This window comes from Calliphora vicina, chromosome 5, assembly GCF_958450345.1.
Source record: "Calliphora vicina chromosome 5, idCalVici1.1, whole genome shotgun sequence".
Taxonomy (NCBI): domain Eukaryota; kingdom Metazoa; phylum Arthropoda; class Insecta; order Diptera; family Calliphoridae; genus Calliphora; species Calliphora vicina.
In genome coordinates, this window is record NC_088784.1 from 72,678,299 (window position 1) to 72,696,132 (window position 17,834).

Below are 17,834 nucleotides of genomic sequence, written 5' to 3' on the forward strand. Positions count from 1 at the left end.
AAAATTGTTTTCATGTGTTTCTGTAACTAAATTTTTAAAAAGATCTGTATTTACTATATTTCAAGTTACAGTAGGGTCTAGATATATAAAAATCAATAATAAAACAAAAAATATTTCCAAAAATTACATTCCGTAAAAATTAAATAAAAAGTATTTCGGCGGGTGCTATATATATAGTCATTGGACGGGCTTCGACGGTCTTTTTTTTGGCAAGCTATATAATATTATTAGAAAAAAAAATATCAGTATATTTGTAACCCAAGTTTAAAGGACTATATGAGGAAAATGGAGAGGTCCATAAATATAAGATATACACTTAATAAAAGCCTATATCAATGTTTATCTATGTTTTGAAGTATGAATTTCTATATGGCAAAACAATTGAGAAACAATATAGATATATGCAACAGACATATGACAACAAAGTAACATATGCAAATGTACTTAGAAACAACCAAACTCAGCCGCAAGTCCGTCAACTCCAAAACGAAAATATGAACCCAGAGGTAAGAGAGCAAACTCCAATTTTCAATTTTACCCGACTAGAATCTACAATAGAAACTCTTGTGCAATCGGTAAATAACTTTACAAACTCAATGAGTATCATGATGCAAGAAATGCTTAAGATGCAATCAATGTTATTGCAGGCTGTGCTTAACAGACCATGAACTGCCTAAGAATATGTTTTTGGAATGCAAACGGCATACGCCAACACAAAAACGAACTCGAAACCAACAAATTGATGTAATGCTGGTTTCTGAAACTCATTTGACGTCCAGAAGTTCCTTTCGAATAAATGGATATGTAATATATGACACCAAAGATCCCAGAGGTAGAGCATGCGGAGGCTCGGCAATTTTAATAAAAGCTCGAATAAAACACTGCTTAATGTGTGATTTTTGCGAAGATTATCTTCAAGCTACTACAATCTGTCTTGAAGATTTTCATCGAAACTTAGTGATTTCATCGATATACTCACCCCCAAGATTCTCAATTACAGAAAGTCAATATAATAGATTTTTTAAATCACTAGGCCCCCGTTTCCTGGCTGCTGGCGATTATAATGCTAAGCACACATTCTGGGGATCACGACTGATTACCCCTAAAGGTCGTGTTTTGTTCGACTCAATTTCTAAAATGGGTTTGCATGTGCTTTCGAGCGGCCAACCTACTTACTGGCCTACTGACCCACGAAAAATACCGGATGTTATTGATTTTAGCGTGATGAAAAATATCCCTAGAGAAATGATTCAAATTGAATCCTCGCTGGAACTATCTTCAGATCACTCACCCACTATTATTACTTTATTGAGCCCCCTAGAAATTGTATCCCCGACTGGTAATTTAGCGATGGCAGGCACAAGAATAAATTGGCTCAAATATAAAAAATACCTCAGTACACATTGCTCGGAAAACATACCGCTAAGAACACCAGAAAACATCGATCACTCTCTTATCAATTTCGATAAAAATCTCAAACTGGCTGCTCAACATGCTACCCAAACCCCCCGAAAATTCAGATATAATAGAATTAATTCTGCAGATGTCGAACGGCTCTTAAATGAAAAAAGAAGATTTCGAAGAGAGTGGCAATTGCACAGATCCCCCCAACTATAATCGAAGCTTAAAGATTGTATAAAAAGACTTAAAAAGCTCTTGGAATTTCGAAAAATGGAATCATTGAATAAATATTTAGAAAGCCTGGACGCAACCCCGCAATCGGATTACTCATTATGGCGAGCAACAAAAAATCAACAAAAAAGACCCGTTATATGTAAGTCCCCCTTGCGAAATTCAAGTGGTGGTTGTGCAAGAAATGATACTGAAAAAGGGAATCTGTTTGTTAATCATTTAAAAAAAGTATTTACACCGAACACATCAAACGAAGCAATTGAGTTGCCACCTGTTGCACCCTATTTTGCAGCAGCCGTACCCCTACGTTTTGAGATTCGAGAGATCGAAAATGCTATTGCTGATTTAAATCCCAAGAAAGCGCCTGGTATGGACAAGATCAGCAACAAGATGCTTATGGAGCTACCCCGGATAGCAATAAAAATAATTCTTTTTATTTTTAATGATATATTACGACTTAAATATTATCCTCCAGAATGGAAGGTTTCACTGGTTACCATGATACCCAAGCCGGGAAAAGATCACACAAAAGTAGAATAATTCAACAGATAATCAGCCTATTATCTAATATATCAAAGCTATTTGAGAAGATACTTATGAACAAGTTGTACCCGATGTTAACTGAAAACAATTGTATTCCGAATCATCAATTTGGATTTAGAAGAAAACACAGTACTATCGAACAAACCCATAGACTTGTAAATATGGTGAGAAAAGCGTTTGAAGAAAAGAAATACTGTTCTGCACTCTTCATCGACATCTCTCAAGCGTTTGATAAGGTATGGCATGCTGGATTAATATACAAATTGAGTCAAAATTTACCGGCAAACACACATAAGCTGTTGGAAAGCTATTTAACTGGTCGAACATTTAAGGTTAAAGAGGGAAACTTTTTAAGTACTGCACAACCCATTGAAGCTGGAGTCCCCCAAGGCAGTATCCTGGGACCTTTTTTATATTTGATGTATTCGTCTGATATGCCAACTAACAATCGCACTCATTCATCAACATTTGCTGATGATACTGCTATTCTAAGCATTCATGAAAACCCTCAAGAAGCGTCTCGTTACTTACAAAACCACATATTTGAATTAGAAAAATGGTTAAAACAATGGAAAATTAAAGTCAACGAGCAAAAATGTACACACATTACATTTACATTGCGTAGAGAATCATGCCCCCCTATTCATATCAATAACCAAACAATAATTCAACAATCGGAAGTGAAATACCTCGGAATACATCTCGATCGTCGCCTTACATGGAAAAGTCATATAGATGCAAAGTTGACTCAAATGAAATTGAAATCAATTCAAATTAATTGGCTTATTGGCAGAAACTCCACGCTTAGTATAGATTGTAAACTTCTACTTTATAACATGATCATAAAACCGATATGGTGTTATGGCATACAGTTATGGGGCACGGCCTCAGCGTCAAATGTAGAAAAGATCCAAAAACGCCAAAACAAGTTTCTAAGAATGATCACATAGCAGGGGGCAACTATATCAAAAACGCGAATATACACAAAGATCTAAACGTGCCCATTGTAAAAACTGAAATCTCGAAAAACGTACAAAAATATTTAAAAAAACTTGAAGTTCACCCAAACCCGCTGGCCCGCAACATATTAGATAACAGTGGCCACACTCGATTAAGAAGGAGGGACACAGCAGACCTAATCTAGAAGGAAGAATGCCAATTTAACCAAAACAACCATGAACACAACATTTTTTCGTCCGGCACTGGCTGGACTAATTAAATAATAATATTAGATATAAGATTTGAACCACTTATTGTTAGTTCATTAAATAATGAAGATACAATAAATAAATGAAAAAAAAAACTTGTGATTTTGTTCGCGACCAGCTTTAATAAAGCAGTAAAATATTAAAAAAAAATTAACGAAAATATGATTCAACATTTTTTGAACTTCTGGCGCTTCTGTCGAGAAAACGAAATGTCCAATTGAAAAACCCATTTGTATTGGAGGAGAGCAGATTGTCAGCTTCAGAAAAAACTTAGTTTTTCCAAATTCTGAGGATACCTATTTTTATAATTTTGTCCACCTAGATTTTGATTTGTATGTAAATTGTACAGTAACTGCCTGCAGACATTTAATATTTCGATATGAGAAGGGGGAGCAGTATCCCCATATGAAGCAAATATTAAACTTAGTAGGAGCCATTGTTAAAGTACATTTCATAGTTCAACTAACAATAATGGGAGTAGGCGCAGAGGAAAAGTACCTGCGTTATATAGTACATGTTGAAAATGTATGTAAATTATTCAATATTCGATTCTTAATCATAGCAAAGCAATTCCAAATTTTCTATAAACTAAGGTAATCCAAATTAGAATTTTTATTAATTTTATATATGTATGTACTAGAGATGCTAATCGGGACTGATTTTTGAAAATCCCGGGGATAGGGATTTGGTGAAGAATTCCGAAATCCCGACCCGGGGTTTCGGGAAATCTAAAATCTCGAAAATTATAAGAAAGAAACGTACATAATTATGTCTTTACAATTGAAAGTAAATTTTTTATTTAGCAATTAATTTTTATTAGACACTAAAAGGCATATTATTGCATCTATGGTTTCGTCTGCCATTCTGGAACGAATTTTGTTTCCGACTGCTGCCGAAAAACATCTTTCATATTGGCAAAACCGTTTGCAAATACTTATAACAAATCTGCAAGTATTTTCCTCTTGTTCCTTCAGAAATAAAATGATCTATTTCTTTTGCAAGTTGCAAATCTACATTATAATTTGGTTAATAATCAAATCCCAAATAGCTTTTATACTAAATAAAAAAAATTGTTTTGAATGATGGAAATCTTTATTTTTTTCTGTTAATTGGACAATATGAAATCCGCCAAGTGACTGTCGCCAGTATTGATAAACATTTGTGTCCGTTTTATCACATTTTCCATTTCGCAAGATTTCTGGTGATAACTGTTCGCATTCCTGAAGGAATATTCACCTTAAGGTCTGCGATTATCTGAGGCGTGTTGGCCTCAAATAAAGAAGTCTGTAATGGTTAAATCAGACGACCTCGCTCATGCATAATATCCAAAACGGGAGATTACGCGACCAGGAAATGCTTCCTTCACAATATCTATTTTGGCTCCTGCTGTGTTTGCGATTGCACCGCCTTTTTAAATAGTCCTCAAAAAATAATACGATCTAATCACTCCCCTCGCGAACACACCGCACCACACAGTAGCCTTAAGGGGATGTAACGGCTTTTCGTGCATAACACGCGGATTTTGAGTGTCCCAGAAATGAAGATGTTGCTTATTGAAATACTCCTCCGTTTATAACATAATAATCAAAATATGGTGGATATTAAAAATAATATTTAACTAATATAGAAACATACGACATTATCATTAAAATATCATTTCATTAAATTTCTATCTTAGCTATATTTAAACCGTTATCAGGTAACTTTTACATTCGCTACTTAAAAATGCCAACCTTTGGCCATTGTGTACTAATAAGTTTACGATGCATTTGGCATTTTTTGAAAAAATTTAAGTAGCTAAAATAAATGCGCGATTTTTCCAAAAATAAATTTATTCAAAGTATTGGCCATTGTTAGCTCTGGCCTTTTCCCATCTTTCTGTCAACATATGGAATCCGAGCTAAAAGAACGCCTCATCTTTTGAGACAAAGAACGAATCAATCCAATTTCGAATACTCTGCTCCAAAGTGAAGCGTAACCCAGAGAGAGCGTTCAGCATCGATCGAAACAAATAGTAGTCGGACGGGGCACGGTCTTGATGGTGTCGATTCGGCGGGTTGGACGGGCTTCACATACGATCTCTTACGCTTTGGGTTATCGTAAGGGATCCATCTTCATTCAAGGTATCTTGGTTTCAATTCGTATGGTACCCAATTTCCTTACTTTTGAGTGAATCCTCCAGCTCGCAAACGTTTTGAAATTGCCGCTGGAGTAGCTCCCAATGATTCAGCAAGCTCTTGTTGTGGTTGAAAACAGTGTTCATGTAGTAATGCCTACAATTCTTGGTCTTTAAACTTTTTTGGCTGGCTGGGCGATCTTTGTCTTCCGTGACAAAATCACCACTTCTGAACCGCACAAACCTCTCTCTCACTTTAAAACCGTTGGAACCCATTCACCAAAAGCTTCGGTGAGAAATCGGTGAGCTTAGGCGACATATTTTTTAAATTGTAAATCCCTCATTTTTAAGTCATACACCCAATATTAAAAATAATTGTTTTGACCGTTTTATACTAAAATTCAACTGAAAATGAAAATCTAACTTTAAGCATCCATAACTTTTTACTTATTTGTCGATTTTTACGTTTTTACTTAAAAAGTCACGTATAAAAATTCCAATCCAATCTAAAGTTATGGACTTTTGACCACCTTCTCCTGAACTGATCCACTGTGCGTCGAATTTTAAGTGACAATCAATAATGTTTGATTTAGACCTCTTTTTTAGACATTGTTACATTTTTACCTTTTAAAAACGATGGTTCATTTCCTTTAAATAAACCGGATACTTTTGATTGCAAATAAAAGCAGTTTTGTAGTTTAAAATTTTAACAACTCTTTATTTATTCAAATTTACACAACAATTTAGACAGTCACTCTATTTTAATACACACACTTTAAAAACACACTTTATAATGTAAGACAGTTAATTTGTCTTTACTTAACGATGCTTCAAATTAGACTCACTGGTTGGTGTTCTCACGGCAATTTTATATACGCTGCATTACCATCTAGATGTTTCTTGAATGCTCTATTTCTACAATGGTTTTAAAACTATAAGTTCCCATGTATTCGCCATTCCATTACTTCCTTCTGGTCACGTGAGGCAAACCCAAGATGAGTTTTACACAAGTTTTGTAGTTTCTTCTAATATCTGTCCATAAAGTAACCGGCTATGAAATGGAATCGATATCAATCATTGTGATGTATTGATGACATCAACATATCGTTGAAAGCGGCTTTCAAAGACCTTTCTTATGATACCAATATTTCAAATGTTTCCTTAGGGAGAATTATGAAAAAAAATCATGAAATCTACATGAATATTTGGAATTTTTAAGTAAATCTGATTAGTTTATGCTAAAAGTTTAAACGATAATATTAATAGATATTTACAGGCTAATAAAAGTCAATGCCCTTTTAATTTATAGAAAAAAAATTGCCTTGACCATGTCATAACTGAAGTCACCTCTAAAAATCAAAAGCATGAAAGGCACGTAATCCAACGCAAATTTCTTATTCATAGCGAAGAAAAAGAAAAGTATGTAACATAAAAATATGTATGTTTCTTTTCCTTGAACTTAATGACATCACGTCCCTAAAAGACATTTGAACTCTTCCAATTAAAGTTGATGCAAAAAAAAAATAAAAGAAAAAAACAGAAGAAACTATACAAACATTTATTGATTTTCATGAACTTCTTTAAGTCCAAAAAAAGGGAAGCAAACTGAAAACAAATAAAAACCAAAAAAAAACACAAAAGGACTCCAAAGACAACTGAATAAATGACACACACCTTAAAGGATATAAAATGTCACAAAGGAACCCTTGAGAAAACAAACAGACAAACCGAAATGAATAAAAGAAGCAGAAGTTGGTCTTTACAGCCCCACTTGAGGGCATAACATAAACATTCTCATCATCATCAACATCATCTAGATAAATGAATAAAGAAGAGATTAAACCCACAAGGATTCAACAAACAACTTAATTTCTTTTAAATCAAACAAAACTACTGGTGCTCGTAGAATCCTCAGTGAAGATTTAAAAGTGGGTTAAATTGTGAATGTGATTAAAAGTGATTTGGAAATTGTTGAACAAGCTGAATCCTTAACAAGTATTGGCTCAAATTTCTATCCTAGTTTTTGATTTTAGGAAATCTAAAACTTGTTGCCTATTTTCCCAAGACCTAAAAACATCAAGAAAAATCCATTAAAATGATTATATTGTTATTTTTTTCACATGTTTGTTCACTTTCGCATTTCGCTGGAAGGGGTTGGTTTTATTTCTTTTAATGCTTCATCAGCCTGATTTCAAACGAAAGCTGAGTGTTTGACTGTGAATGTGCACTTAAATGAGCGCAATAACTTTGAAAAGCTAGCAACCGAATTGTAGTCATAAATACTAGAATGTTGTGTCGTTTGTATGCATGTGGCGCAGCAGTACGACGAACTACTTACTACTGTTGCAGGCTACAATTATGTTTCACTAAACATAAAAATTGCTGGCAAAGAGAAATACACAAACCTATCTTAGCAAAGACAGTGGAATCTCACTGAAAAGGAAGCATAACTATAGGGACTTCCAATAGAGATTTCCGAACTTTGACAATTGTGAGCGGCCATATTGTTGAAGCCGTCGGGAATGGATTGAGCAATGCACTAAAATGAAATTTATGGTCTTGTTGAAGTGAGCTCATTCCACGATCTAAGGAAGCATAGCTGAATGCTATCGGGCGCGTCCAAAGGTTACGGATAGTGATAAGTTCCGTAGATATGCGGAGCAGCTGCCGGTTCCGAGTAAAGAGTCTCATAGGGTTTACGGGTGGCTCCGGACTCCTAGCTAGATTTGAGTGCCTACGATACTTGAAATGTCAGTGATTGGCGCTTTCAAAAAACCAATAGCCAACAACTATCAGCGACTGTCCCTCATGTTAGATGTCGCTGGAAGGTGATTTCACGGACTGCAAAAACTGGAGGGGGATCACACTCCTAAGCATGATAAATAAGCTAATCGCAAACATTATCAACATGAGACTTGCCATTTCCCTCGACAAAGAGTTTTGTTACGAACAGGCTGGATTCAGAACTCAAAAATCCTGTGTAGACCACCTCTAACAGCCTCCGCATAATAATTGAGCTATCAGTAGAATGGAGGTCCCCCTATACCTTGTCTTCATCGACTTTGAAAAAGCTTTCGACACACTTGACCACACTAACAATTGGAAAAAGAGATTATCCAAAAGCTATTTTTTTTCTCCATTACCCCTCTTGGGAGCATTTGGCTTCCACAAAGCATCTCCATCTTATACGATTTGTTTGCAGTTGTTTTTCGCATATTTCCCATGTAAGATTGCACTCCTTGTTATTGGAGTATCGTGCGTCTTCATGTACGATGTTGCCATAAGATCCAGCCTATTGTTATTTTTACCTTGTGTCAGTTTCTTTAATAACAACCGATTAAAGAAACTGACACAAGGTAAAGGTTCCAACTAAGTAGATGATTGGTCTGATTCCTACTTTTTTCCCAGGGGGTGGCGGGCTGTCTGACCTTTATCATGATGTTATCCTCTTTTCCAGGGGGAGGGGTGGTCAGGAAGGAGTCTTCTTGGATGGATTGTTTAGAGGGGCGTTAATTTTAAAAACTAGAAAACCATGATGAAATTTTTTCGTCCTCTGCCAGGAATCGAACCTTGTCAGCCAGGGATCGAACCTTGTCGCCGTTAATCTTTAACGTAGTGCTGGACATTGTCATGAGAAATGCAACGAGCAACAGTAGAGGAATAACATGGGGATTAGGCAGCCGCCTGGCCGATCTTGACTATGACGACGACATATGCCTTCTAACATACAGTCACTCTGACATGATGCAAAGCCTTCAAATGTTAGAGACAGAAGCTGCAAAGGCAGGACTCAAAATAAATATAAATAAGACGAAGGTAATCCGAGTAAATGCAACATTCATTCTCTATCCAAGACATCCAACTACAGGACGTGCACCACTTTTGCTACTTGGGTAGCATCATAACATCGACTGGAGGCTCTTCTGATGATGTCTCAAATCGCACCATGAGATCTCGGCAAGCTTTCGACGAACTAAACACAGTATGGAAATCACCATAAATCTCCACCTGCAGTAAGATAACAATTTTCAAGTCGTGTGTTAAGTCTGTGCTCCTTTATGGCTAGGAAACGTGGAATATGGCTGACATAAACACTTTGCAAGTTTTCACCAACAAATGCCTAAGAAGAATACTAAAAATCTATTGGCCCAACAGGATATCGAACACACACGTGAAAGCCAAATACTCTCCGAAGTTCTGAGAAGGAAATGGCGATGGATTGGCCACGCATTACAAAGACCATCCGGAGATGTAAACCGCAATACCATTGACTGGAATCTGCAAGGTAGCAGAAGTTTTGCCAAATCACCATGGACGTATATAGCGTTCAACAACTCGATGTAAATGATAAAATTGTTTTAACAAAATGGGCAACGTTTTCGAGCGGTTGCCCTATTTTACGGTGAGGCCCATTTCTGGATCAACAGACAACTTTTTCATATTTGGGACGATACCAATTCACATGAGATCCAAGAGCGTCAAATGCATCTCGAAGAAGTCACTGTGTGGTGAGGATTTTACCACGTTAGCCTTTTTCTTAAGTCGCAGGTCTATGCGAATAAGCCACAAACTACAGTGAAAAAGCTAAAGAAAGGTTGTTAAATAATTTTTTTGAGGGTAATTATGACCCAATAAACTCAGAACAGCCATCAGAAACTAATTTGCAAATTAAGATTAGGAACCAGGAGCAAAAAGGTGAGTGCCTCAGGGCATTGTTGCCGGTTTGGTGTAAAAAACAATAATTATGATACGATTTTATTGAAAAACTAATGAAAAATATTTCGAATAGATCTAAAAAAAAAATTTAAAGATTTAAAAAGAAATGATACACAAAATTTCACGTCCTAAAATTATGACACCTATCACAAAACAGCTGACAGAACAAAAACTAAAAGTCAGAATGCATTTCGACCTTCGAGGGGAATGTAAACAAAGTCACAGTTAAATTTAAAAAAAAAGTATACTTACTTTTTGAGATAATTGGTGTTTTGTAATGCATGCCTTGAGGCACTCTTGCGGGTTGGAGGGTCTATTCTCTATGGTTACAGCGTTAAATCCAAATTTAAGATTTTAAGAAAGGGATAAGTCATTATGGAACCACAATTGTCCCACTTTCCTAACATTTACTGTAACAACTATTTATTCATAACGTTTTTTACAGTGGGGTTGGTTGCATTTATGTGGGTGTCGTTGTAGGTGGTGTTTACTAATGGGCTGGTTCACTTATGGTTCTTTTTAATTTTCATTCCATTATTATTTCGGTTCTGTTCTGTTGTATGTGTGTTTCAACATTTTGCTTTTTTTAGTCCATGTCAAATTGGTATGAGCTTCAAGGCGGCGGGGGACAGGGGAGTGGTGTCTCTCTTTTATGATGAAAATATTTTTATGTTTGCCTCTGTTACATGATTCCATTAGGGGTTGTTGTCTTACATTTTTATTTTCTTGTTTTGCAGGCATTTCAAAATATTGTTGCAATTTTATTCTTTTCATTTTTGTTTTGTCTCATTTTGCTTAAATGTTTGACGTTTTTCTTTTTGGTTTTTATTTCATGTTTCTGCCTCCTGGTGAAAATTCATTTCTTGTTAATTTTGTTTGTGTGCGAAACGTCTTTTGTGTTAACGACCTTGAGTTAAACAGTTGAAATGTAACAAATTATTGAAATGAGTCATGTTTTTTGCACAAAATTAAAACAATATGAACTAACATATTCATTGTTTTATTCTAAAATTTGGGTAATGTAAAAATTATGTTAAATGATGAATCATAAATTATGCAGGGAATTCACCAGACACGTGAGAAAGGGAGATGAAATTTTATGAATAATACTTGGGGACTTAAATAATGTTTTCTGTATTAGGGTAATAAATTATAATTTTTAAATATGTAAATTTATTTATGAAGCCTTTGAAACATGAAGATACACATGTAGTGTATTACACATATTTTCAACCAAAAATCGATTTTTTATATGAAAATCAAGTAAAACCTAAAATCGGCTATAAGTCGGTAGATAATGGTCCAATGGGAAAAAGGACGATCATCTGTGATCACTTATATTTCCAACCAAAAATGGATTTTTTATAGGAAAACCAAGTAAAACCTAAAAGCGGCTATAAGTCGGTAAATAATGGTCCAAATGGAAAAAGGACGATCATCTGTGATCACTTCTATTCCAACCAAAAATTGATTTTTTATATGAAAATCAAGTAAAACATAAAAGCGGTATAAGTCGGTAAATAATGGTCCAAATGGAAAAATGACGATCATCTGTGATCACTTATATTTTCAACCAAAAATCGATTTTTTATATGAAAATCAAGTAAAACCTAAAATCGCATATAAGTCGGTAAATAATGGTCCAAATGGAAAAAGGACGATCATCTGTGATCACTTCTAAATCAAGTAAAACCTAAAATCGGCTATAAGTTGGTAAATAATGGTCCAAATGGAAAAAGGACGATCATCTGTGATCACTTATATTTCCAACCAAAAATTGATTTTTTTATATGAAAACCAAGTAAAACCTAAAATCGGCTATAAGTCGGTAAATTATGGTCCAAATGGAAAAAGGACGATCATCTGTGATCACTTATATTTTCAGCCAAAAATCGATTTTTTATATGAAAACCAAGTAAAACCTAAATGTGGCAATAAGTCGTTATATAATGGTCCAAATGGCAAAAGGACGATCATCTGTGATCACTTATATTTTCAGCTAAAAATCGATTTTTTATATGAAAATCAAGTAAAACCTAAAATCGGCTATAAGTCGGTAAATTATGGTCCAAATGGAAAAAGGACGATCATCTGTGATCACTTATATTTTAAGCCAAAAATCGATTTTTTATATGAAAATCAAGTAAAACCTAAATGTGGCTATAAGTCGGTAAATAATGGTCCAAATGGAAAAAGGACGATCATCTGTAATCACTCATATTTTCAGCCAAAACTAAATTTTTTATATGAAAATCAAGTAAAACCAAAATGTGGATATAAGTCGGTAAATAGTAATCCAAATGGATAAATGATAATTTGTTATTATAGTTCGATGTCTAAAAGACAAGCAGAGGTAATTAATTTAAACCCAAGTATTCGCCACTAAATATTAACTCAAAAGTTTTGTTCAGAAAGTTTTGTCGCTATTTTTGACTTTTAATTTTAAATTAATTAACAACTAATGCAAAGGTTATATGAATTCTACTACATGGAAAAAAGTTCTTACATTTTCTCATTCTCCCTTAAATCATATTTAATATTTAAACATTATTTTCTAAATTTATATTAATTGTAACTCATTCAAATTAATTTCCGTTAACCCTATGCAAATGATGGCAACACTTTTTTATGTTTTGTTTTTCCATCCACCAATAACATCTCTGTTTTTGGAGATTTTCTTATTTGCCAGTTCTCTTTCACATTTTCTTACTCTCTTGCTGTTACTGTGTCATTCTTAACAGCAACAGCTGTTCGAAAATAAACAAATACATAAGAAAAAGTGTATTTTGTTCTTTCGCATGAGAAAAAAGGCGGTTGTTAAAAGAAAATTGTGTTTATTTAAAAATATATGGCCAATAATTAAAAGAAATAAATGAATTTAATAAAAACCAGGCCAGGAAATTGAAATCTAAGTGTTTATGTTGGAAAAATAGCTGATTTCTGATTTTATGAAGTACAAAAAAGCAAATGCCAGTCTAGAAACAATAAAACAAAATGGGTAAGCCAGGAATTAGTATTATTTATTTAAATAAAAACAATAAATTTGTTTAAAGTGTGAATTAAATTGTTTATTATTGAAGATATGTAAAAATCTAATATATAATTTGTGTTTTTTGTTTTATAAAAGCAAAAATTTTATGTAGACTCCCTTATGTCTGGGGTGTTTTCCATTTTCCTCGTTGTTATTGTTTTTGTTCTTATTGGCCTAGAAGTTGTTTTTCTGTTTTGTTTGTTTTTATTTTGTTCAAGCTCTTCAACTTGAACTTTTATTTTGTTAACTTTACAATAAAATTAAAAATATTATTTATTGTTTATTACATGACTCAAAATTATTAACTTACGTGTTTGGAATTTTTAATAGAATTACTCAAAAACGTAATTTATGCCTTTAAAATATATGTAACCACATATGAGTTTGGCCAGCCACTTAAATTCAGACAAAATTTTATGTAAATTTCTTTGTTTTGTGCATTATATGAAACTCTATTGGGTTTGTCGTATATGTACTTTATTTAACCCTTTCTTATGGATTTACTAGGGTTGACATTCGAATAATTGGGAAAAATATTTTATTCGATTAAAAATTATTTTTTTCAATTAAGAATAATTGTCAATTCGATAATTGTCGAATAATCGAATAGCCGAATAAATTAATTTTCAATATAAAATTTAAAAGAATCGTTTATGAAACAGTATTAAAATTTTATAATTTTATTTTAAATTTTAATATTAAACCTTTTATTAGAAACGGCTTTCTACAATCATTTTCCAATCCATTTTGGATTAAAACATCAGAACGTTATGAAACCTACCTTAAAAACGAAAAACTTGTGACTACTAAAGTGCTAGGAAAGGTTAACGTTCAAATTTTAAGGCGGTAAAAATCGGTAAAACTGGGATATGATAGGCATCTCTATATCTCCGAAACTAATAAAGCTAGCACCAAAATCTCAATATGAATTTATTCAAAAAATAAGTGGACAAGTGTGTGGTACTTTATGATTTTTTACTTTTAAAGGGAATAAAACGGACGAAAATGGAGTTTTGGCACTTTTTTGTATCCCATATTCCAGAAGTTAAATTTAATTGACTACCATTCGTCTTTCCAAAAAAAAAATTCAAATGGATTTTGTAACTTTTTTAAACTTTTTTTTTGTACATTAATTTGATAGAAAAATGTTTATTATAAACCCCCTCTATTTATAGAGTATTTTTAGAGTAGTAGCACACGCTGGGTATACGCTAGTATTAAAATAAAACTCGAATAATTGACAACACTAGTCTTTACAATTTAGTTAATCTACTATTGAAATTAATTAATTTATAACAGTGAGGAAAGTAAAAGAATTATTTTTGACAACACCATTTCCTATTGCATTTAAGATATTTCCAATTAAATTTTAGAAATTTCCAATTAAATTTTAGAAATTCAAATTTTATCTTTTTAATTGGGTTGGATAGTAAAGTCTCAGGTCTTTAGTAGGAGTGATAACCGCACACTATTCAATTGGAGCCTTCATTGGTAACTGGATTATGTGCCCACAGGACTTCTGTAGGTTGTACGAGTATATTGTAACTGTCCTAGACTACAGGGTCTCAGACAAAAATTGCTGAGGGAAGATTCCTTGATGAACTGGGGGATAGAGCTAGATATGATCTAGGAAATCTACTAGGCTTTATCAGGGATATAGATTGGCTTCTTAAGGGTATTACAATGAATCCTATGGGTCTCCTTCAAATCTATCTATCTTTTATTATAGTGTTCTGAAATACAATTGGAAAATTCTGAAATACAAATGGAAATTTCTGAAATATAATTGGAGCTTTTTGAAATACAATCAGATTTTCTGAAATTCAATTGGAAAGTTTTAAAATACAATTAGAAACTTCTGAAATTCAATTATAGAGATGGCGGACTAATTCATTATGAATTAAAACCCCAAATGTTCTATATTAAATTAACCACCACGAAACGAACTAAACCGCCAAACCAAAGAATTAAAGAACACAGGAAAGGTATTCCAGGATATGCTCGATTTTAAGCGTAAGTGGACCACCTCGTCTAAAAAGGTAACGGAAGCAACTATAAAACCATTAATGGGAGGATTTCTGAAAAAATACCGTGTAATATGCCAATATCTTAATGTTTAATAAATTTGTAAAATATTTGAATAAATTTACGTATTTTTGAAAATTTTTATATTGAACGGTTTAAGTTTTATTTAACTAAATACAAGTATAAGTTTGTTTTGGTTCACTCTTTATATTAAAAAGCCTTTCTTGTTTTACTTGTTTTTATTAACTTTTGGGGCTTTTAATCATTTTTGGTTTTAGGACTTAGGTTAGGTTTTAAGGCAGCCACGAAATGAAGAAAAAGAAGAGCAGCTCACATGGGTCCATGCAATGGTCTCTTTGTGTTACCTGAAAGTATAAGAAAACAGAAGAAAGAGGGACAGATATAAGTGAAAAGAGAGAAGGAGAATATTGGAAAAGTTAAGATGGAGATGTCTGAAGAAAGAGAGAGGGAGGAGATCTTAAAAGTTACGTACCAATGAGTCGGCGGTTATTAGGTCACTCTAAAGAGATCCCCGTGTCTGGTCTTTTTAACCAATTACTACTTCCTATAAAGGCACTAATGCCCTCAAGCCTCATATTCGAGAGCTCAGAAAGACTATTTAGGGAACGATGTCCCTGAAACCTTAGGCGTAGATCTCCTAATGCTGGACAATGACAAAGAAGATGAAAAATAGTCTCATCCTCCTCCTCGTTTTGACAACTTCTGCAGAAGTCGTGGTATGGCAAGCCAAGTCACCTAGCGTGGTTACCAAAGGTGCAGTGTCCGGTTATGACCGCCACTACACCACTCAATTGTGAGCGCGTAAAGCCAAGAAGATATGTTGTTCGTCCCCGATTCAGTCGGGGCCATATCGTCCTGGTTATAGTGCATGTGGGTTCACAACCCCATCTAGCCTGAGCGAGCTCATAGTAAAAATTACTAATTAATAGCTTGCATTTGTATAACGGAATCCCACATAGGAAATCTATGTCTCCGTCAGGTAACATGGCGCCTTTTTTCGCCAGGTTTTAGGACTTAGTTCATAACGATTTTGTTTTTCAAATTAAATCAAATATTTTGGTGTTTTGTAAATCGAATCCACATGATTTATTCGATTTATTTTCGACTAAACAAACTTGTTTCAATGTACAAAATCGTTAAATTTGTTAAAATATACCCCCAGTTCTGTTAAACGAATCCGGATAACGATTTCGTTTTTAAACTAATTCACATATTTTGGGTTCTGTAAATCGAATTCATATGATTTACTCGTTTTACTTTCGGGTAAACAACTTTGTTTCAATGAACAAAATCGTGCGATTTGAAAAACATAAATATTTTGAATATTCGGTTTTGAAAATCGCTCGTATTTGAAATCACTCGATTTACAGAATAGGCGAGATTAGTTGGTGCTTTTTGCAAGTCATAAGGGAACTGAATTCTTGAGTTTGCTTATAAATGAAGGCTCTATAATTTGTATGCAAGATGTTTTATGTAGATTATTATTATTTGTTGTATTTGTATTTTGATGTTCCCGTTTTTTTCTATATTAATCCAAAATATAGTTAATTTATTTATTCATAAAGATTTAGAGTACAATTAAGATTATAATATAATTAAAAATAAAGAGCAATAGCAACTGAGGCCTTCAGCTCACAAGTAATATGGTTAATTTCTTTGTTTCTTTGTAATTGTATCTTCACTGAATATAAATTTTGTTTATTTTATTTATCAACCCAAAATAAAATCAATAACACTCATATTTTGTTTTCTTACGCACCTGCAATTACATATTTGTATGAGTAAATTTTTGTTACTTTAATTGCTAAAATGTCTATATTTTTTAAACGTTACATTACACACTTACATACATATATTTATTATGTGTCCCCAACAATTGGGCTTAATTTGTATTGAAAAATATTTTTAATAATTAGTCTTTAATACGTGCTTCTTTAAAACGGTTAAAACTTTATTAAACAAAATAATTTATTTGATATTAAATTGCTTGCAAATTTAGCAAATAGAAAAAAAAACTATATAAAACTAAAAACTGGCAAACAAAATGTTGAAACCCAAAAAACTTGTGAAAAAATATTATCAAAAATTTAAATTATTTAATAAGCAAACAAGTGAGTGTTACTAATGCCATGAAAATATCTTAATTTTACTGTTTTCTTTAAAAAAGAGTTTCAAGATCTTAAAATAAAATTTTAAAGATTAATTAAGTAATGAATTTTTAAAGGAATAAATACAATAATTTTGAAATTGAAATTGAGCCTTACGCGTAAACAATTATTTAATGGAATGGTCAAGAGATCAACAGTTTCTTTCCAGCCTTAGGCTGAAGAGTATATACGATTTCGTATAGCCGCTTAAAACACTGTTACGTGTTATTATTGCAATTGTCAATAAATATTTATCCAAGTGTAAAGAATTGCAGTGACTAATTAAGTAATATGCATTGTTTCTTTTTCTATTTACAGGTAAGAAATGGAACTTTCTACTACAAACAAGTATTCATACAGGTATTGTAGATATTAGTCAACCTATTTCAAGCCCT

The 17,834-nt window shown here is 33.2% G+C and overlaps 1 protein-coding gene across 6 annotated transcripts in view; it reads left to right on the forward strand.

The window, feature by feature from the left end:
* The window catches only part of LOC135961080 (guanine nucleotide exchange factor DBS), a 272,808-nt gene that overhangs the window by 2,619 nt on the left and 252,355 nt on the right, over positions 1-17,834 (forward strand). Inside the window, exon 1 of one of the 6 annotated variants that reach the window (XM_065512558.1) lies at positions 13,195-13,213. The exons of 4 other annotated variants lie outside the window; for them this stretch is intronic. In XM_065512558.1, the coding sequence (XP_065368630.1) occupies positions 13,210-13,213 (4 nt within the window). In that variant the 5' untranslated portion in view covers positions 13,195-13,209. Of the gene's footprint in view, positions 1-13,194; positions 13,214-17,325; positions 17,404-17,834 lie in introns of those variants that run through there. One more of the 6 variants, XM_065512557.1, reaches the window with a different exon arrangement.